Below are 22,977 nucleotides of genomic sequence, written 5' to 3' on the forward strand. Positions count from 1 at the left end.
GATAATAATGGGAGAAAAGATAAAATTTGATATATGTTAAATAAAATGAAAAATGACATTATTAAACTCATTTAAATACATTACAAATAAAATGTTTTCAGTCTTCACTATTGTATAAAAGAAAAGTTATTGACGTCAAAATTATCTTCAAAACTTTTCAAGCACAAATACATTAAACCATGTTTGACTACAAATATAAAAGTTTATACATTTCAAAAAAACTAAAATTATTTGAAAATATGCACGATACGTCTTCTGATATTTAAATTTAAGAAGTGAAGTTTTAGATTTTAGTTTTATTTTTATAGTCCGAATATCACATCACTTATCATACTTTATCATTTAAAAACCATGAGCGGAATAAAATGATAATATTGAACACTCATCATATTTGTTTTATTTTTTTTTTTCCGGACAATATAACTCACCATGTTCGAAAACAAATAAATAATTAAGGAATGAAAAATCAGTAAAAGGTAAACTTTTTCGTCTCGCTGGATAATAGATTATATTATAAAAAGAAAGAAAGTAAAGAAAATAGTATTACTCGAGTGGAAAATCAGAATAATAATTAATTTCATTATTTGTTAGAGAGAGAGATAAAAAAAACAGGAAACAAAACGGGTCTGAACCGTTAATGGACGGGTTGTCTCGCTTCGACTTGATTCTGAATCTCTGATAGTATTATACTCCTCCCCCAGCGGCGGCGATTTATCACTTTGCATCTCTCTCCCACTAGCAACCAGTCATTGTAGAGAGAGAAAGTCAGATTAGGCAACCATCGACCATGGCCGCCGTTCAATCATTTTTTCAACAATGTCCATCTGCTTCCGTTAATTCTCTCTCCATCTTCCACCCCAATTCTTCATATTCTTCTCCTTCTGTTCACATATCTGTGAAATTCTCCGTTTCTTGTTGCTCTCTGGCGTCTCCTGTAACAGTGGTGAATGTAAACGTAGACAAAAAGGTCCCTGAAAGGAACGAGATCCGTCTCGGTTTGCCAAGTAAAGGTCGAATGGCAACAGATACTCTGGATCTCCTAAAGGTATTGCCACTCTCTCTCTCTACACACACATGCATATATATATATATATATATATATATATATATATATATATATATATATGTATGTGGCTTATGACAAATTTGTATATATTTTTAAATATTTTAATCTATCTCTATCTCTAATTTGTTTCTTTTTGTTTGCGTTACTTGATATGTGCCAAAAGGATTGTCAATTATCTGTCAGGCAGGTGAATCCTCGGCAATACGTTGCAGAAATACCTCAGGTAATGATTTAGATTTCTGAATTATTTTGTATGTTATTGGGATGAAACAAACACGGTATATGAAAATGACAACTAAAAGCATTTTCTGGATAGTCATTTCCAGAAATCACTAAGGAAAAATTCTATGAAAATGGGCTGTTTTCTTAGGAAACTGCAAACAGAGGTTTTTACATTCTCACAAAAAAAAAAAAAAAAAAAAGAAAGAAAAGAAGAAGAAGAAGAGTAAGAAGAAAAAGAAGAAGAAGAGAAAAAAGAAAGATAGGGAGAGAGAGCAAGTTAAGTAATTTCAAATGGACAAGCTTACCTCGAAAATGTATTTGGTCATAAAATAAAACCTAGACCTTGCCATAATGCAGCCTAAAAGTCGGGTTGATTACTAAACTTGCAGCCTTAATCATCACTCAACATTTTGTTTGCATTGCCAGATAGTATATCAGGTTTTACTAATAGTTAAATTGTCATTCATTTTGTCGTTGTTAAGTGCCATATATGATCCTTAGGCATCCATGCCCCTCATTTTACACAAATGCCAATATGTCATTGCGCAAGTATTCTTATACACCACATATCTACCACAAAAACTTTATCGTGGATAGTATTTTGTTCATTGACAATATTTAAGTTCGTAAGCATTTTTATTGTATTTGCGAGTTAGAGCTATTGTCTAGAAGTTTTTTCTTCCCTTTGGGATTTAGGAGGTCAGGCTTTGATAAGCAAGCTGGGTTTTGAATTCTTGGAAAGTAGTAGAGTGAGCACAAAAGTTAAAGATGTGTCGGGGAAGCCCTTCAGCTTTTGGCCGTGCATTTGAACAGAACATGCTCTTTTGTTGCAGTGGCAGAGTTGAATGCTTTGAAAGAACATATGTTTCGAATTTCCTACATCTTTTTATGATGTGGAGATCCTTATTTTATGTTAATTATTCCATATTTGTTAAGTTTTTGGGTGACATGAAGTTATAGTTTTTGAGGTCATGAGGTCAAACCTTGGCTTGCTTCAGTTCTAGTTGTTAAGCTATGCAACCCAATTTTGTGGTTAACGAGGCTGCTAGTTGAGCTCAGAGAGCTCTCTATCTAGACAAGCCAGCTTTGCTAGGAGGCAAGGTGACAGAAAGGAGATTCTTAGAACCTGTTCAATAGGAGGAAAAATAAAATGAAGAAGGAAGGGGGGAAGGCAGGGGGAGGAAGTGGGCCACCATATATCTTTTTCCCAAAATTTGAAGGAAAGGAGTGAAGCATTTTTCCTTCTTTATTTTCTCGTTATATTTTGCACTTTAAAGAAGTTTGTCCTTAATTATGAAACGGTATAATGGTCCAATCACGCAATACTCCTTCCATTCCTTACTTATTTCCTTACTTTTTACTTTTTATGCTCCACTTAATGTTACAAGGGATATGTTCTTTCCTTAGTTTTTTTTGCCAGGAATACATCTTTCCTTTGTCCTACCTTCTCTTCCTTTAAATTCTCCGTCCTTTGCAGCAAACTTGCATTAAGAGACAGGACTACATTGAGACAAGTTTGCTGCTGACATATGGCTGGTGGAGGTTTATTATCTTACTTATATTCCTGCCAAGATTTTATAGAAGTGATTGGTTGTGCTGTGTTCTAGATATACTTGAAACATGATCTAATGTCATTATGTTATTTTTGTCCATGATTTTTTCTTGTTCTTTTTCTTTTCTTTTTCTTTTTCTTTTATTCTCCCGCCATTTTTTTTTTTTTTTTTGTATGCATTGTACTTGGCATCTGAATGCTTTATTACTTATTCAAAACCATCCTGAAGTTTATGACTTTTGTTACTGGGACTTACATCATTTTAATGTCTTGCAGCTCTCAAACTTTGAAGTTTGGTTTCAGCGACCAAAAGACATTGTGAGAAAACTGATATCTGGAGATTTAGACCTTGGTATTGTGGGTCTTGATATTGTTAGTGAATACGGACAGGTAAGACTTGAGAAATATAAATGAGTCGTTTCATTTGATTAAGGGCAAATTCATAGCACATCAAGAGTTAAATGAGAAGCAAACAACTGGTGAACTCTCTCACATATGGTTATTTCCTGTCCAAGGTTTCTAGTGTCAATGATTATCTTATAAAAAAAAAAAAAAAATGGTTCCTAGTGTGAATTTAACTATGTTCCTTTTAGAATTAAGAAGTTCTGTTAGTAATTGTATGCATTATTATTATTTTAAATAGCAATACATTATGCATCTTAAACTACCTTATCATGTGCTAAGTTAATGACATGTAGCTTTTCTCATTGAATGACAATTCATGGCAAGTGATGCACTGCACACCATTTCTAGTTTTCTGTAGATGTGTTCCATTTAAAGTTTTGCTGTACTAATTAACGAATATTTCATGATACATGGATTTTGTTTTAGTTATCACTAGGCTGTTGAAATGCTCATAAGTAAAAATAAATGTCATGTCCCATATCAAAATTTTCGAATCAGGGGTCATTAAAAGGAAACTTAATCCTCATTTCGTCTTCCTTTTATTTTATTTTATTTTAAATCTTGGAAAGTATTGAAAGAAATGATAGTGTAGGATACAACAAGGCATATCGTTGTAGATGGAGTTGAATGGCGATAAACGTTAGTGACCATTAGTAGTTGGGATTATGCCTTGAGATCTAGGTTAATGGCTAAAAAGATCAACTTTTATGTTCTTGTTCCATTTCACTATTGTTAAATGTGAATGGATTTGTTTTTCTTTATGTGAATGACTTTGGAGGTGAAGGTTAACTTCTTCGATGCTCAGATTCAACCTTTTGGTGTGATCATGTCCTCATTTTGTTGTGATCAACCTATTTCTTTGGGCCAAGTTACATAACTAGAGATTGAGAGCCAAAAAGAAAGAGAGAGATTGTAATATTTTTTGATAATTAAAGATTTGACTAAAAGATGCCAAAAGGGGGTAAAAAAGATTAGAATATCTGTATAGGGACTATTATAACATGAAGATCAATTAGATGCTGATTTTATCTTTTGAATCATAAAGTAAGCATAAGAGAACTTATTTGTTTATTTTTTCTAGAAATTATTTTGTTGTCGCGATTCTAGTGTTAAAATTTAGCGGAGGCATTTATCTGATAGATTGTAATCAATTTTCATAAACAAAACAAACTGAGTTTTGGGAAATTTTGGTTTAATCCTACGGCACCTTATCATTATATTACCAAATTAATGAAATGTTTGTTTGGTTAGACATATGGAACCATGTTTCAAGTGGAATCCTGCCTAGTTTAGCATGGAACCGTGTTAATCCTCAAGCCCGGAAACTGCATTATAATATTATACGACTCCCACAGTGGGGTTACAAGTGTGTACCTAACCATGGGGGTAGCGAGTTGTAGACAAGACATTTTTCATAACTTCAACTTTCGAAATTTGTTCAAATGTGCTTGCAGTGTTATTTAGTACCACAGTTGCTAAAATCTCTTACTTCTTTTTCTGCATTATGTTCTGTAGTTAAACAAAGAAGATGCCTTTCACATGCTGATGCTTATTGTTACTGTTGAGATTTGTCCTGATATCAATTTAATTTATTTGCTTGTTCATTATTAAGATTGATTGTGTGGGAAATCATTAATCTTTGAAGATTGTCATCTGAATTACTTGTGGCAGGGGAATGAAGATCTAATCCTTGTTCATGATGCACTTGAGTATGGAGATTGCCGTCTATCCCTGGCAGTAAGTCACTGTTCTTGTTCTTTTATCACCAGTAAGAGCCCGTAGTAGTTGCAGTTATACTGATAATATAATTGTTTTTTTTGCGTGTGTGTGTTGTCAGATACCCAAATATGGGATTTTTGAGAATATAAATTCTCTGATGGAACTAGCACAAATGCCTCAATGGACAACTGAGAAGCCTCTCAGAATTGCCACTGGTTTCACTTACGTATGATGCACTTGATTATTCTATTAGTCTGTTTAAATTTTTTTTTTTTTCAAATTATATTTCTTTTGTTAATATCTATCAGGAATTCCAATTTGTATAATTTTAGTTTCTTTTCTGTTTTGTCTACAGTTGGGTCCGAAATTTATGAGAGAAAATGGTCTGAAGAACGTTACTTTTTCAACTGCTGATGGAGCATTGGAGGCAGCTCCTGCGGTGAGACTTTAGAGCTAATTATTTCTGCAAATGATTACTTATGATGTAACTATGCTGCCACTTCCTTAATAATCAACATGATATACCAGCCCGTGGGGATTGGATATTGTATGAAAACTTGGAGTCTCAACATCTTATATGCCCATGATACAATTCTTTTTTCTCAAATAGTTTCTATTTTTTTTATCAGATCAGTACTCTCTCTCTGTATTTATATTTAGTTTGGCAGGCACTTGCACATATGACATAGGGCATAAATTGCATATTTTTATCTATTACACCATCAATTTTGAAAATTTATGAGGTCTAGAGCACCTCCAGAGCAAGTATATGTTTAGTTATCAATTAATTTAATTACATGTTTGTCCATGATATGTGTATGCATGGAAAGGGATTATGTGCAAGTGTATTATATAAAAAATGGCCACCATAATGTACAAACATATGAATAGGTCTAGTAATTGATTCCTTGCCCTTCAGCCTTTAGGAAGGGAGTTGGGGCATTGTTAATTGGTTTTATTAATATTACTATTAGTAGTATCAGTTTGTTGGTTGTTTTTTTCCCACAGAATTCTAGTTTGCCTAGAAATTCGCAAATCCAAAATTAAAATCCTCTGTTTTTACTGGGGATTCCCAACAACTATTATCTGCAACTTCCTCAAGTCGAGCTATTTCAAGTCTGCTTCATGATCCTATCATGCTACATGGAATTTGGTTGTCCGTGACTGTGCCATGGAAATTTAACTATTCTATTGTGGTTTACATGGGGTTTGGTATAACATGAAAACATCATTATATTTTGCAAAATAACATATTTTTAATTAATTATCAAGCGTTTATGGAAAAGAAGATTTATTGAGATGTTATTGGTTCGTTTGAGATTATGTTGGACTACTAATTTTTTTATCGTGAATCAAAGCACCTCATAAATTTTTTTATTAGGTGGTTGTTGGGCTCACAAGTTCATTTACTAGTGATATGCTGTACATGGTGAGAGCTTCTCCCAAAATATGATGTGATGTGGGTGATCTCTGGAATTTGTACCAATTAATAATCTTTCAGTTTCTATTGAATAATTGTGACTATGATCACTAGGGTGTAAAATTGTACGGAAAAACACTGAAATTTCCTTGCGAACCTTATGATGTTGGACGACATACTTGTTTTTAGCTTTAGTCTGTCTTATTTTCTTGTTTCCTTCCCCCTTCCACTGCACCTGTGGGGGACCTCTATCATTTCTGCAATTCTCTTTCATGGGGTTGGGTTGCTTCTATACATCAATGGCCATTTTCTGTAAGGAATGGACCTTTTTAATGATTATATTGTAGGAATCTTGATTTAGGATTTTATTCTATTGTCATGGCTTTTCAGCAGTATGCCAGCGGCCAGCCATTTCCATCCTTCATTTATTTTTTTATTTTTTTTTACCTTTCATTGAGTTTCATGGATTCTGATTGATGTGGAATTGAAATTATTGTGAGAAATTATAGTTCCAACTCCAATTCCAAGCTAAAATATAATTTCATTGTTGGGATGGCACACAAAATTATAATAGAGAATCTAACTTCTTATCTGATGCACCACAAGGATCCAGTATCGAATCTCCTTTCCCAGAAAAAACCATGCTCACCTACCAGTGTACACACTGCTCCAAATATGAAATAAAGTAGATTACTTCATTCAAAAACTTTATGAAAAACAATCTCTCTGATTAAAATAGAAATAATTTATGAAATTGTTTAGGAATAGAATATGAAACAAATGATGTTAAAGTGAGAGGGAATTCATAAGAGAGTCCTTTTTGATCAAACCTTTATGATTTTTTCTTGATTTGGTCAAACAGAATTGAGAATTGCTTAAATTTTCTTTGGTCTTGCTGGGATAGTGTCGGTCGTCAGATTCTGTTTTGTCTGTGACTGTTCTAGGGTTGAATTTGAAGCAGCAGTAGTGGATTCTATGATCAAACAAGCAACAAGCGAATTTTCTAGGGCTAGATTGGATTCAACGATAGATTGTATGATCAAACAAGCAATGAGCAACAGTGAGGGCCTTCCATAGCGAATGTGTTATATTAAGAACTCTTTGCTTTTGGAATTTAAATCCTGAACCAACTCCGAAGAATTACAATCTGCATGTTACAGGTTATTCAAATTCCATGGAATTAATCTATTCTGAGGCTCCCAAACACCAGAAATGGAATTGGGCACACCAATTTCAAGTCTCTGTCCAACACACACACTCCCATTCCTATTGTGGCTCCATTAATGATGGTCATAAGTTTATAACTGAATTAATTACTAATAAAAATAAATTAATTAGAAAAACTGACCATTTTTTACTTGCTATAGGCATAAGGTTACTTTTTGTTTGGACATAGTTTAGAAAATTAGGATTGATATTATTCAGTGCAGTACAATGTCATTGCTGATTTTGCATAGGATTTTCCTTTGAAATTTGGTCCTTCAATAGCCTGTCAAGTTACCTCACCCAGCCTTACTTGTTGACCTTTAAATTCTGATATCATTCCTTGAACTATTGCAACACTATTATAGTACCTTGATAAACTGTACTCGCGCTATTTCCACATGGTACTTGTATTAATTGCTTTACTTTTTTGTTATTTTAGATGGGTATTGCTGATGCTATTGTGGACCTTGTGAGTAGTGGAACCACATTGAAAGAGAACAATTTGAAAGAAATTGAAGGAGGAGTTATCTTGGAAAGTCAGGTAAACTCTGCCATTTGTGCATTCACCTAGTTTTGAAAATGTTGTTAGATAAGGGTTTTAGGTATCTTGTCTTACCTCAGGTCAAATTTTTCAGGCTGTCCTTGTTGCTAGCAAGAAATCACTGATCCAGCGGGAAGGTGTACTGGACATAACACATGAAATTCTTGAAAGATTGGAAGCACATTTGAGGGCAGTTGGTCAGTTCACGGTGCGGATAATGTGCTTCTTATGCTATGGTTGCAAGTTCTCTATAATTTTGTGTTGTCTCACATTTGACACGGCAGGTTACTGCAAACATGAGGGGAAGCAGTGCAGAGGAAGTGGCTGAGAGAATACTAAGCCAAGCATCATTATCTGGGTTGCAGGTGAAACAAACTGGCTCCCCTACCTTACCCGGAAATGGGAGAACTTTATACCTTCTTTTTCCCCCTGTATATCCTCATTTTCTCACTTATGTGTTATTTTAAATGCTTTTCCTGTTTATACGTTCAGGGGCCCACTATAAGTCCTGTTTTTTGCAAACGTAATGGGAAGGTAGCAGCAGATTATTATGCCATTGTCATATGTGTACCTAAAAAGGCACTCTATAAATCTGTTCAACAGCTGAGAGCGGTGAGATAGTCTTCTTCTTTTACATACATTTCACAATGAATCATACAATTGGAACTGGCCCAACTCCCACACACAATTATAAGAAAAAAGGAAAGGAGAAGAAGAAAGAAAATGGCCAGAATGTTAATGAGGGTGGCGCTGTTATATAGAAACTTTTTACGTCGTTGAACAAAAACAAAGCAATGTGGAGTAAAACACATGCATCAAAATATATTCCTTCTGGGGTAGATACTTTTTCTGTGCAAGATTTTTTTGTAAGAATAACTTGAACACTCATGGCATCTGATAAAGATGCTCAAAATCTGATGCCTTAGTAATACTGTTGAGTTAGTTAGCTTGCGAGAGAAGTTTGTCCTCGGGTTCTATAATTCTTGAAAATGGTTTATTTTGGTTTAACCTAGCCTAATACTAGCTCCCCCCCTTTCTCTCCTCTCCATAAATCCTCGAACTCTAGACCTAGGGATTGACCACACAAGCCAGCTCCTAAGCCAAAGAGGCCATAAGAGGACCACGCCTAATACCAGTTGCTTCTCGTGTCAAATAAAGTCTTAGAACTTGGATTTTGGAACTTTTTTCTCCACAATCATTGTCTATTTGTTGCATTTTTATGCGCAATGCTAAATAATGGTTCTATTTTCTTGGAAGTTGGCTGGTTCCTTAATTTGGTTGCTGTCCTTGCTAGCTTATTAAAGTTTGAATAGTATTTTGGTAGGTAATTAACACACACCCACCACACAACCATGTGGGGCTTGACCTGCTCACCTCCCCTTGTGGAGGAGAGAACTCATACCACCTTGGTTGTGTTTGAGGTTTGAGATTTTGTTAATCAGCTTCGTGAAATTTGTTGCTTGGCAATTGTCTGATGCAGATTGGAGGCAGTGGTGTTCTGGTTTCTCCTCTGACCTACATTTTCGATGAAGAAACTCCAAGATGGCGGGAGCTTCTCTCTAAGCTGGGGCTTTAGACATTTTTCCGTGCATGCCTCAGATGGTTTTTTACTTCTTGAAGAAGTGTTGAGGAATTTCTCAAGTACATTTAGTGGAAGGATTCAAAAGTGGAATTGAGAAACAATCCTTTAGTTAGAGCTCATCAAGCTAGAGCTTTTTTTTTGTATTTATATTGATGTTTGAGTCTGTAGCCAAGTATTATTTATTGTTGTCCAAAATTTTGAACTGTGAGTTTTCCTCCCTCTCCCTCTCAGTTGTATCTTTTAATCTTAATGTGATCATTGGCATTTGATGCCAAATGCAGTGTCACACATTGTATTGTGTTTTATTGGATTTAATAATAATTATTAAATTTCCCAGCACGGCCCCTCTCTCTCATATTGCAAAAATAATAAAAAGGCCTCGAAAATAAAGATAATTTAAGTGGGGATAATTCGAGTCCTTGTGAATTTTCTATGATACTTAATGTAATGGTATGTCTCATTTGAATGATATATCAGATCTTGATATCGATGACACTGTCTCACTAAAAAGATTGTATTACATCTTGTTATTAGTATTACAATACTTCAAGCTTTGATAACTAATTAAGCCATTTCATTTCATAACTCGAAATCTGCAGACTGAATCTACGGTCCTGACTGCATGGCTCTAAGTGATAATCCTCTATTAAAGAAAGGCAAGTTAAACAAAGCAGTTCACGCCGAATATCACATGCACAATATTATTCAGTTTATTGGATCCAAAAATTTGACCTTCCACATTTTTCCATACACACAAAAAAAAATGAATTATTTGATGGTCAAATACATGATCAATGATATGCTTTATAATTCAAAATGCCAATCACCTTACTATCAACTTGCATATGCTCAAATATATAGAGAATAATAGTTGTTATTTCATCCCTATAACTAATATGTGAGAATATACAAGGTATACACAGTGTTTGTCTCGTCACTTGGCATGGCAGCCTGCTGCACCAGTTCCCTTCTGAAGCTTCATTCTTCCACTTAGAAACAGGTATTGCTAAAATGCTCCATATAACAAGTTGGGATATCATAAAAGTTGAACCGCTGCAATGGCCGGGATTTTCTCACGAAGTTTCTGTGTAACTGCCACCCGAACAGTCATAACACCTGCTGCTGGACCTGTGATTCGGACTTTTACAATTGGCTCGTCAATTCCTACGAGCTCAAGAGATCCCCCCGCTGCCCCAACAAGGTATGGCCTTATTTCTTCGAGGACCTGAAATAGTACATAGCAAATCTATTAGTCATACTCGAAAATGGATCGAGTAATTTGAATGTATAAACAATTTGTGAAGATTATGCGGGATATAAACGTCATATCAATCCTGGATATGTTAGTGTCATCATAAATCCTTATTATCACCTACTATAAAGAAATTGCATAATTTTCTCCCCAATGTTCTGAATTCAAAACTAACTGATATTGAAATTTGATTTTTTTCTAACGTCTAAAATGTCCTGCGTAAAACTAATATTATTCACGAGGGTTTTGAAATATCACCAGTTCAGGTAAAGGATTTTAGGTCAAAGATCTATGGATCTTACGATATGGTATCCACGGGTAAATCCTATTTTAGCATAGAAATTTTTGTAGAAGGACCTTACAAATATGCAATTTCATTCAGAACTTACAGCCAAGAAATAAAAAACTTCATGCGAGTTACTGGCGAGTCTTTGTTTGACAGCACAAAAGACTGCCAATGGGACAGAAGAATTATAGTGTTTAATTTCTCTCTCTAAACTGTCTTCTTAAGCATTAAACTTTGTTGAATAACCTTTCGTCAACAATTGGATCACCTATTTCTTTTGCATCATATCTAGTAGTATTAAACACAAAAATAAAATGTAGGATATTCTCCAAATTTTGACGGCAACAAAAACGATGTTTGGAGGTGCAAGTTAAAACCTCGCCATACGGCATATCACAAGCTCAAACCACACTACCTTTGGAAGTAAAGACAAGAAACATATCCTATCTCATATTGCATGGACAACAATATGAAAGTCAAACAGGAATGCTGAAACATTTTCTATCCCAAGTTTACTTTTATTTGCTAAAAAGGACTATTATTAATTTTTCTCATACAACTTGTGTGACTGACAAACTTCGTCCGGCCAAGTCCTTCAAGTTTCTGATTAATGTCTACCTGTCTAATGGTCGTGTTTCTGAACATTATACAGTGAAGGGAAATACTGTGACATCTAAATTACATGAAACCCAACAAAAACACCATAGTCATGTTACTAAAGCCTATGCACCCCTATATTACCATTTGGTAAATTTCATGTGCTCTGCATATATTTCACATCAAAAGTTATGTTCGCTTCCAGCTTTCCACTTGGAAATTTTTAAAACATTTTACAATTCATGGCCTCCCTTTCTAGTGGAGTGTTTAAAATGGACCAAATAGCGACACCACAAATTACAATGCTAGGAAAGAAAGCTTCAAATAGCAATCAGGAAAATAACAAGTTATTATTAGAAAAATGGGTTCTAATCAGCTCAAATTGATTAAAATTACCTACAAAAAGAATCATCACCAGTACGTATATATACATATATATAAAATTATCACAAGTGAAGAATGAAATGAAGAATGCCACAAGAAAGCAAACAATCCAATAACAAAATCATCACCAGTACGTATATTTATATATATACATACATATATATATATAATTATCACAAGTGAAGTATGAAGAATGCCACAAGAACGCAAACAGTCAATAACATAAGCCGCCAGGTCTCATCATATCAAAATTAAAGAACAAATATCATTAGCCACCTCAAACTTAAGCTGCACAAGAACGGACCATGGGAAATGAAAAATCTATGGAATTTCATATATTAATTTTTGGCTACACAGTATACCTTTGTGAAAGAGTTATTTTTATTAGATTGATGACCAATGCAAAGTTACTTTCCACCTCAACCAACATTCTTTTGGCCTTCCCTTCCCCGTAGTACCTTCTTGTCTTTCAAACAATCATTCCTTAGCTTGGTCATTCACTAACGCTCTTTGTTAAATAATCTGTCAAATCTTAATCATATTACATACTCCATAATGTTTATTCTTTTCCTGTCTCGATAATGGTTTTAAGGAATAACGCTCCTCTTCAGCTAAGCCATCTTCCTGCACATTAGTTGATCTCAAGTCTGACCAATCTACACAAAAATCAACAGACAAAGTCTCTATGATTGTGTATTCCGCACTACCACAAACCTATAACCAAACCAATGAGCTCAGAAGAATCCTACAGTACCAAGATGTTTAAAGAACCCTAAATGATTGCCTCCATTAAACCATCTAGAAGAGCAAAGATTGCCGGCCAAAAGGTATTATAAACCAGCTTAGATAGAAAGAAAATGATGTCACCGTCATGGTCTTTGGAGACGACCTAAATACATGGCCTGGACTCCTGAGGGACCATCTATCAAAGTTAAACATAACTTTCCCTTTTGAAGGGAACTACACAGGAGAAGCCACCTTATTTAAGGAAACATCATGAATACCAATCTCTCAAGGTGACCCTCAAAGGAACCCTCTCAAACTCTTTAATTACTGACACTTGAGAAGCAGGCCAAAAGGCAATTTTATCCCTAAGCATATCACCTGAAGACCTCTTTTCAGCATCTCTCCACATTCCATCTATACTAATTTTGTGAGCAGATTCCCAGATTTCCCAATAGTGTATAACTGAAGGAGTTTCAGTTTTCTTGTATCATATGGTACAGATCTAGCCTTGCTATCACAAAAGACCATTCTCAAATATTCAAAGGATGGTGAGGACAAATATAGCTGGACAGCATGGCATACATTGGTTACAAACTAAAGTCAATAAAGATCAGATAATTGCTCTATTAAGCTCACTTTTTTTTTCAGTAACCTTCACTCTCCAACCGCTATTGATCATTACAACCAGGAGTTCAGGCTGGTTCACCACCATCTTTCTTCAACACAAAAATTAAGTTTTAAATATTAATTTTCAACATCAATTAAGGCTTATCTTACAGGGAAACATGCTACAGATCAATAACCTGATCAATTATAAACAGTCATCCCAGCACATCAACCTTTGCAAGCAAAGTCGTTCACTCATGATACAGCAACCAACACAAAAATTGTATCTCAAAGACTCAAAACATACAAACTCCATGGACCCTCAATATAGATACCTATATCTTTTGTTATTTGTTACATATTTTATGACTAATGCCGGTCATCACGCCAACTGTATCCTTGATAAATTATGTAGGAATATCATGACAGAGAGTTGGCATTCAACTAGGATTAAATGTATTTTTATTTTGTAAATCCTTATTTTTCATTATCAAGAATAAGGATAGGAATACCATTTCAAAGGCAAAGCTTAACTCTTAATGCACATTATTGATGGGTCACCACGTATCAATACTGCTACCCTGAGATTCTACGCCATAAGGATAGTTGCTTAACTATTTTCCCAAGGAGTTTGGTGACCTTCAAAAACCTGCTTGGTTGACTCACGGGGGCCCGTTTAACGGACCAAATACTCAAATCTCACAATTCATTAGCTCCTTAAGGCATACTTTTCCAATGAGAAGGTAAAAGGTGTTGCCAAAGGAGGAGCAAAGGATCCATCTTCCTATCAGCCTCCAGATTCAGGATGTCGAGTTTACTTGTCCAATTCCAGAATGTATTCTCTTTCCTAGTAAAGTAATACTTGCTCAATCAGACTTCGGGCATCCAAAGGTAGATTTCGCAAATAGGGAAGGGTCAAGAAGTAAGACACAAAATAAAGTTGTTCAGACCTTCTGAAAGTACCCAAGGTTCCCCCATGGATAGCGAAGAGCTGCGAAGTGGCAATACCACATCACTATATGAAAAAACAACTATGACGTGTGTGAACTACATTGTATAAACCACTTAGATAATTTTAAAGAGCAGTAGCATTTTACTTATAAAAAAAACAGAGCAGCAGCATTTTAAATGTAAGAAGTGAATACAAAAACGAACTACTACCATTTCTATGTTTTCTTCATTAAGCTCAAGGCCAGTTTCTTCATCAGCTATCGGTTCCACTGCAACTATTTCCGGGATCTTTTCCATTAAACGACGCTCAATGCCCATTTTCATAGTCATTACAGAACTTGGGCAGGAGCCACAAGCTCCTTGTAGCTTTAGCCTCACAACATTGCCATCAATTTCGTGCAGTACCACATTACCCCCGTCTGCAATAAGATATGGTCGAACTTCATCCAATACACTCTCAACATTTTCTGCAGTTAAGGACAATTCCACAGCTGATTCGGGAGTAGCTACAGCCTTCACAGCTGCAAGATAGAATATAAGGGATTTGTGACAAAAATAAACTAAAAATGCTCAAGTAAAAACCAAAAATGCCATAATCAATGCAAAACTAAAAGCAAAACAAAGAACACAATCATAATTGTGAATAAATTTTCAAAATACCTTAACGCTTCCATTGCTTACACAACAAAACATACTGAATAGCAATAGAACTACAACTCTAGACATAGTTTTTAACTTTAGTTTTTTTGAGAAACTTTTTTACTAAACCCAAACAGCCCCAATTTTATATTGTCATATTAGGAAAGATAAGCTTTTGAATTTAATTGAGTAACTTGATTTAAAACCCCAGAGCAAACCAAGTAGTTGGAAGTTCTGTATGATATAAAACAAAATAAATAATTAAAAAGATTAACCCATGATCTTAAATAACAAGTTAACAAACATAATTAATACCCACAATTAATTCTACAATTTTCAAGAAGAGGCAGAATGCCAACTTGGCAATGGATCTTATGCTTCCTAAGCAGAATAATATTGAACATCAAGGCAAAACAGAAACATATCCATCACCCAGTGTTAATCCTGCTTATGTGGTGTGCTAGAAGCGAAAGACTAGAGAGTAGATCTAAGAGGACAAAGTTGCAAATAACTAAAATTCTTGTTTGAAATAGTAATCAGTGAAAATACAACATAGTAAGCTAAATAACTATTCTATCAAGACATTCCAAACCAGATGATCCTTCATGAAAGGAATGCATTATGAATATTCTAGGATAAATGGAAACCATATCAAAAGAAGGTCCTTGTCTAGGAAGCACATACATGCCTAAAAGGGCAAAGAATCCGTGTCGGACACCGACACGCGCTGGACACGCCCCGACACGTGTCGGACACACCAAAATACATGTCCGAATATTTAAAAATTTTTTGAATATCCGGACACACAGTGGACATGCTTCCGACACGCCATGGATACGTGTCCGACACGCGTGTCCTACCACTCTTTGGGGATTTTTAAGAAAGTTTTAGAAACAATGTTGAGTTGAAGTGTAAATATTATGAGTTGTTTAATTACATAATTACTTAAAAACTTCTTGTTTCATAGAACAATTTTATATTCAAACAATTAGATATTTATTCTTATATTTTAGTTTAAAGGTTCGAACCTTGCACGATCCTTTTGACTCTCTTGTTGTCCCACCAACCAAGCTTTGCTACCGGTGAATGGTTTCTCTATATCTCTCTCCCCTCTTTCTACTTTTTTTTCTCTTATTCTTCATCGTCCTCTTTTCTTTCTTCTTCTTGTTCTTCACAAACCCTAAATATATATATATATATATATATATATATATATTTTCCTTTCACAATAAATTTCTTTTTGTCTGTTTTTCCTTTTTCCTCTATTACCCATGAACTTTTTTTCTCTTCTATGGATTCTTACCGTTCTTTTTCTAACAAAACCCTAAGTTTCTTTGTCTCTCTTTTTTTTCTTTTTTTCTTTCTTTTTTTTTTCTTTCCTCTTAACACCCTTTCTATCATTTTTTCTTTTTTCCAGCAAAACACATTTTTTTTTTTTTTTTTTTCATTATGAGATTGTAAAAAATAATATTACTCTTAATTTCTTAAAGTACAACATCATACATATATATATATGTATTTTTCTTATTTGCTGTGTCCCCACCGTGTCCGTGTCCTACTTTTTTTTTAAGATTTGCCGTGTCGCCGTATCCATGTCCGTGCTGCTTAGGTAAATCCAACTTGGCGTAAGCCATATTGGAAGATTAAACTGGCCAGGTGAAAGGAAAAATCAGGAACACGGCAATTTGATTTATTATTCATAAGCGTGATGAAAATACACTTAAAATAATTATTTTCAATATTAATTCGAAGTTACAAGATTCCCAAATTTTACAAGCAAGACAAAGTCTTTTGTTCTAGCCAAAGAAAATGAGAGAAAAAAAATATATCAAAATTAGGAAGACTTTATAAGCATATATACACTAGAATTCATTTACAGACTCCACCAATAAACATTCAATGAAGTAACGACTGCAAAATTTCAAAAGCAAGATCAAACTATTCGAAGCAGCAATTGGAAATAATAATAATAATGAAAAAAAGATCAATAGAAACTTATAACTCACCTCGTCTGTGTCTCCTCGCATGCAATCGAAACCGCACGGCACAAGACGAGCTCTGCCGTAAGGGGTTGCTTCTTCGACTGCCCAAGAAGCTCAGAACCTGAAAAAATTGAATGGATTAGAGCATGTATATCATATGAGATGTATAAGTTTTGAACTGTAAGCAATATATATATATAGAGAGAGAGAGAGACGGGTGAAGAGGCATGGAAGAGGGTTGTTGGTGCGGAACGAGGAGAACATGAAGGTTCTAGGGTTTGTTGGGCCCTGCAGTATGGATATGATGAATTCAACGCCACGCCTTGCATCTCTTTCTCTCTATAGACTCCTTCCTTCCAGAATCAAACTATATGATGCACAATTCGTGTGGAGGTCGTCCTTAGAACAACAGATCAAAATCTCTCTCTCTTTCTCTCCAAGTTTTCGTGTATGTAAATGCTCATAATATAAATCAATTTTCCTTTTCCAATTTATTTTTAAACGCTAGCACGTGTGTCATGCACACTCACCGAAAAACAAATTTGTATGTTACTATTTATATTCATAGATATAATTATATATATGATTAAATTAACAAAATATTTGCTATACTTTCATTTTGACTCTTTACTCCATTCCACTATTAAAATGGTCAAATCACTTATTATTATTTATTATTATTCACTTTACAAGTTTTTTATCTACTTAAATATATTTAAATAAAAAACACAGTGCCAATTTGTCCTGATATAATTTTTTTTTCTTAGTTTAGGGAATAGTTTGATAGTATGGTACGAGTAAAGTGTCAATATATATATATATATATATATATATATATATATATATATATCTGGAAAAAAAAAAAGTGTTAAAAAAAATGAAATTACATAAATGTTTTGTGAATTTAGCCCTTACACACACACACACACACACATGTATGAATCTTGAATTCAGTCCAAATTGTATCTCACTTTTGTTTAAGTGAAATGTTTAGTTAATTAACTCATAGGGTGAATATCACAAGTACTTATAACTTTGTGTGTAGTATAAAAATTAAATGAAAATTTTGATTTCAACAAATGTTCTCGATGCATTTAAAAAAAGCAAAAATTATTGGACATCAATTCAATTCAAGATTTCACATTATTTCTTTTTGGTAATGATAATGTTTCTTTTCATTAATTTTATGTTTTCTTTTTCATAAAAACCCCTTCTAGTTCGACGGACGAATAGTCTGTGGGAGGTGGAGTCAGTGTGTGCCATGGGACACATGTCCCCCAGCCTGGTCCCGCCCTATATATATATATATGATTTTTATTTTATTTTTTACATATATGTATATATTTGTATATTATGCTCCCTGAATTATTATTTTCTAATTTTTTAAAAAACTTTTTATATTTTTTCTCTTTTACTCTTTAAATTTCTTGAACTACCTTTTTAAAAATGTTAAATTTCCCTTATTTAATCGTGCTATAATTTGTTTCCTTCAAAATTCATTTTTCTTTCTCTGTTGTTTTTTTTTTTTTTCCCCCTTTTTATTCTTTAAAAAAAAAAAAAAAAATCCCACTATACGAATTCAAATCCTGACTCCTGTGATGATGTCTTGAGTTTTGAAAACCATCCTAACATGAAAGAAGCTTCCATAGAATTCCCAATACTAAAGTATGCAGTTCTCTCTCTTCATTTTCGATCTAAATTATCATTTCAATTCCATTTTGTTAATTTCTTACCATATCTTTTTCGTAATATTAACATTTGAGTCACTTATATTCGAATGATACAATTAATCACAAAATATATATATATATATATACACACACTATGGATGCATGATTAATATACATCCCACATTTAGGACTTGTTTTATACTATATTTTTGGATAGGCTAGATTTAGAGCTTGTTATCCAGCCTATCCAAAAATATACTATAAAACAAGTCCAGCCTATCCAAAAATATACTATAAAACAAGTCCTAAATGTGGGATGTATATTAATCATGCATGCATAGTTTTTTGTTTATATATTGCCTAACCCTAGTAAAATATTGGGTTCAAATAAAACATTATCAGATTCGTCTTTTTACTATGTTTGGGAGTAACAAATTCACGCTACAAGACGACAAAAGTGAATAAGTTAAAAAGAAAGTCTTGGACCAAAATTGAATTTTGAAAAGTTTTCAGAGGGTGAGGGTACCGCGCACATAAATGCTATGTGACAGTGAAATTTAGTTTAAATTTTTAATTGAATTTTTTTTAAAATTTAAATTCGAAGATATTGATTCAGTGTTTCCAAACGCATATATATATTAATTTTTTAGTTTCGTAATTGATGCTGCAATTCATGTGTAAACCGGAATCCAATAAACTGCAGATTTTTTTTTTTTTTTTGTGACTGGGTTAAAAATAACTATAATAATGAAATTTTGTTGTTGATGGACTTGAGCTGTGATACCCCTCGGATCCAAGACACGGGTTAATCAGGCCCAGACCCAAACCTGAGGGATATCCAACAATTAAAGTATTTTAAATCGTATACGAATACAAAATGAAATAAGAATTAAAATTTAATAAGCTGAAAGAAACTAAAAGAAAATCCTTGTAACAAAATTAATCAAATCTGATAATCCAAAACTCCATAAGTTTACAACTCGGGAATCCATCCATTGGACCCTTTATTAAAATTCTCAAACCAAAACTGAAATAATAGAAATAAAATCCAAAGCTAACATATAGAAGATTCCTACATAATCGGAGGAATGAATATCTGCATCTGCTTTGCACGTCCGAGCTCTAACCCTAGAACTGACGAACACCTGAAAAAGAAAGGAGTGGGTCAGGCCCACATGCAAGTCCTGATCTACTATAATCCAAGTAGTAATCCGATACGCAGATACATCTTAGGAAGACTCAACAATATCTAGAGTAGTTCATATATGTATATAGTACACATTGTAGGACGCTCGCTAGTCCAGTAGGTCTGTCTCAGCCTGAATAAAAGGCAACATGCGAATACATACCCGAAGGTGGGCATGAGTACCTAGACCTACCAGGAAACAACACCTATGTTCAGTTATCCATCCTAGGCGATATACGCGCCCTAACCATGGTCTTGAGACTCAAGCTCATACCATGGCACATATAATAAATATATAAAGTCCGTACTCCTCCTACTACAGAATATCATTCATCTGTGTAGTGGTCTGATATATGTATAACAAATCCATCCTGAAACCATAGTAGGTCATTCAATTTACAATTGATATGACACACGTAGGTGATGGACTTAACCTTTATAATTAATCCATACCTTAATCCAAATTTAGATAGGGCTTAGTGTCTGAACTAATCCGTACCTAGTATGACACCGTGTAATACCCCTAGTTTTCAAAAGGATAAAATGGGGATTTAATTTTGATTTTTATTGCATTTTTTTTATAATTTTAATTATGAGAATTATGTGTTTTGTTTTCTTATTTGTTATATAGTGAATTGGTTTGTTTAATTGATTAAGTGTGAATTATTTGTATTAGATTAATTAATTTATTTTAATTGTTTATTGGTTTTAAATTAATTGTTTAATTGAATTGGTATTTTAAATTAATTATTTATTTATTTTAATTTAATTGGTTTTAACTGACGTGTCTTGTTTATGGCTTATATGGTTTATATTTTAGGGTTATTTTAATTTAAGTTAGGGTTTCATTTATTCATGGTGTAGCCGACTTGTAAATTTAATTGAATTAAACATAGGTTAAATAATAGCCTATATATATAAAACTGTATGGTCTGCTAGGGTTGGAGAAACAAAAACAAAACCCTATTCACAGAATAGTATTTTGAGAGGAAAAACAGAGAGGGTTCTTGAGAGAATCTGTGAGGCTAATGAAGGAAGGATAGAGGACGAGCAGAGGAGTTGCTCGTGGGTAAGTCAAGAAGCAACAGAGGAATAGAAGATTTATCAAAGGAGGAAAACAATCTGGGGAATTCTGAAACGTAGAGACGGCGTAGAGGTTTTAATTCAAAATCTCATAGGCAAGTTTCATTCTATCTCCTTCCTGTAAACTTGTGTTCTGTGCATTCTAAATAGTCTCCAGGGGATTAATTAAAGTTTTAAAACTAATAGTTGATGCATGTTATATTAGACTGTAACCTGTTTTACGTTTAAATAACTGAAATTGGGTTTTTCTCAAACTGTGTTGTTTTTTATTTAAACTTCTGTCAATCAAGTTCATAATAGAATTTAAGAAGTTTCTATGATTTTTGGGACTTGTATTGAACCTTAAGAACTTTAAGGAAACTTGGAGCAGAGGAGTGGTCTTCGCCGGAAGCGAAGAAGATAAACAGAGGAAAAGAAAATTGTTTCGGTTGAAGCTTTGTTAATACATTCATGTTGGAATATGTAGGGTTTCTAGGACTTTAGGAACTTGAATAGAACCCTAGGAATGTTAAAAAGATTTAGGATAGGACATTGGGCTTCGCCGGAAGAGCAGACGACAACCGGACGAAGCAGAAACGAAGCAGTGAAGCAGAGAGGGGCTCTCAGGGGTGAGAGCCGGCTCCTAAATGGTGGGAGCCGGCTCCTAAATGGTGGGAGCCGGCTCCCATGAAGAGAGAGCCGGCTCTCCATGAGGGAGAGCCGGCTCTAGAAGCCTAGGAGCCGGCTCCAATAAAGGGAAGCCGGCTCCCATGGGAAAAAACCCTTACGGGTGTTTTCTGCAAATTTTTTTGAAGTTCAGGGGCTTAAAGGTAATTACTGGAAAGTGATGGGGGGTTTTAAATGATTAAAATTAACTTAATAAAGCCTTCAAATAGTTGGTTTATGTTAAGGTGCTAAACCTAAATGCATGTCATAAAACATAAGCTTATAATAGGCCTGCTGTCAAGGAAGGAGGAATGCTTGTTTTGCTAAGTTGTTTTGACAACTTAATTTGGACTGACATTGTAATTATTGTTAGAATTTATATCAATGATATATTTAGCATAGTTCAGTTCCAGGAATGTTGGTTATGACCGTCATGTACTCGTATCTAATAAGTTGTATATTGTCGGGAGTAGTGGAAGGTTAGTTGCTAGTTTCGTGTTAGCAAATTAAATGAAACTAGCATAAAATACTTTTGAAGTTTCATATGATGTACTTAAACTTTGGAGTGTCATTATATCCGAAACAGAATTTATAATGGGGAATTACATAGATGCCATGAGATTTAATTATAGATTTGCATGCCGTAAAGGATTTGGGAGGATGTAAATGCTAGTCATCATTTTAACATTTAAAACAAACTAGTATGGATGTGTTGATTTGGAATTCTAGTATAATGTGCAGTTTAAAATTCTGATATTCATTATATTATGTTATGGAGGATAATTGCTGAACTGTCTTAATTTTGGTTCTGTCAATTACATGGAAATGGATGGTTTAAATTATTTATTCTTATTTTAACAATTTAAAAGGAGGATCTATGATTATAAACATATACTGGATGCATGATAGGATCTTATCAATATCTGATTTCTATTGTGTTGGTTTCCGGATGGATTTGATGTTCAAACATGTGTGCATCATTGATAGATCATTTGCATTATATGTACCGGTATGGGACGGTGACATATTAGGGATGGATTAGATAAAAAAAAAAAAAAGCTAAGTCCTACCCCTTTCATACATATGGAATGGATTAACTCAAACAGTTAACTCCTACATGGATGCATGTCCTGTCGACTAAAACAGTTAAACGACATAATGGATGGTTGCTTTACTTTTCTGTATTAGGAAGAGATTTAAATATATACTTAAGTGCCGTGATACGAGCTTGAGTCTCCTGATCATGGTTAGGGTGCG

At 34.1% G+C, this 22,977-nt stretch overlaps 2 protein-coding genes across 3 annotated transcripts; one reads left to right on the forward strand and one right to left on the reverse strand.

Moving 5' to 3' along the window:
* The first annotated feature begins 648 nt into the window (after positions 1–648).
* LOC132294386 (ATP phosphoribosyltransferase 2, chloroplastic-like) lies at positions 649–10,052 on the forward strand. Of its 2 annotated transcripts, XM_059792218.1 has the most exons (11): positions 650–1,045; positions 1,230–1,289; positions 3,117–3,230; positions 4,917–4,982; positions 5,083–5,190; positions 5,320–5,403; positions 8,030–8,131; positions 8,226–8,339; positions 8,416–8,496; positions 8,624–8,743; positions 9,612–10,052. In XM_059792218.1, the coding sequence occupies exons 1-11, from the start codon at positions 788–790 to the stop codon at positions 9,705–9,707; spliced, it is 1,203 nt and encodes a 400-aa protein (XP_059648201.1). In that variant the 5' UTR covers positions 650–787; the 3' UTR covers positions 9,708–10,052. The 2 variants fall into 2 exon arrangements, with proteins under 2 accessions (XP_059648203.1, XP_059648201.1); XM_059792220.1 differs by lacking the exon at positions 8,624–8,743 and having other exon boundaries at positions 649–1,045.
* Positions 10,053–10,461: 409 nt separating this feature from the next.
* Positions 10,462–17,600, reverse strand: LOC132294387 (nifU-like protein 2, chloroplastic). The gene is made up of 4 exons (XM_059792221.1): positions 17,352–17,600; positions 17,161–17,257; positions 14,726–15,036; positions 10,462–10,938 (listed from the first exon to the last, which is right to left on the reverse strand). The coding sequence occupies exons 1-4, from the start codon at positions 17,463–17,465 to the stop codon at positions 10,750–10,752; spliced, it is 711 nt and encodes a 236-aa protein (XP_059648204.1). The 5' UTR covers positions 17,466–17,600; the 3' UTR covers positions 10,462–10,749.
* Positions 17,601–22,977: the final 5,377 nt, after the last annotated feature.

Source organism: Cornus florida, unplaced genomic scaffold (assembly GCF_030987335.1).
Source record: "Cornus florida cultivar Cherokee Brave unplaced genomic scaffold, ASM3098733v1 CherokeeBrave_3.0.0_Hap2_Chr02, whole genome shotgun sequence".
Taxonomy (NCBI): domain Eukaryota; kingdom Viridiplantae; phylum Streptophyta; class Magnoliopsida; order Cornales; family Cornaceae; genus Cornus; species Cornus florida.

What these genes read in the sequence shown, in the direction of transcription:
- LOC132294386 (XM_059792218.1), top strand. Translation starts at nt 788, where the DNA reads ATGGCCGCCGTTCAATCATTTTTTCAACAATGTCCATCTGCTTCCGTT. An exon ending in TTGCCACTGGTTTCACTTAC is followed by an intron (nt 5,191 to 5,319) that starts GTATGATGCACT and finishes TTTTGTCTACAG; the next exon opens with TTGGGTCCGAAATTTATGAG. An exon ending in CATCATTATCTGGGTTGCAG is followed by an intron (nt 8,497 to 8,623) that starts GTGAAACAAACT and finishes TTATACGTTCAG; the next exon opens with GGGCCCACTATAAGTCCTGT.
- LOC132294387 (XM_059792221.1), bottom strand. Translation starts at nt 17,465, where the DNA reads ATGCAAGGCGTGGCGTTGAATTCATCATATCCATACTGCAGGGCCCAA. An exon ending in TCTTCCATGCCTCTTCACCC is followed by an intron (nt 17,258 to 17,351) that starts GTCTCTCTCTCT and finishes CAATTTTTTCAG; the next exon opens with GTTCTGAGCTTCTTGGGCAG. An exon ending in ATGAAGAAAACATAGAAATG is followed by an intron (nt 10,939 to 14,725) that starts GTAGTAGTTCGT and finishes GTACTATTTCAG; the next exon opens with GTCCTCGAAGAAATAAGGCC.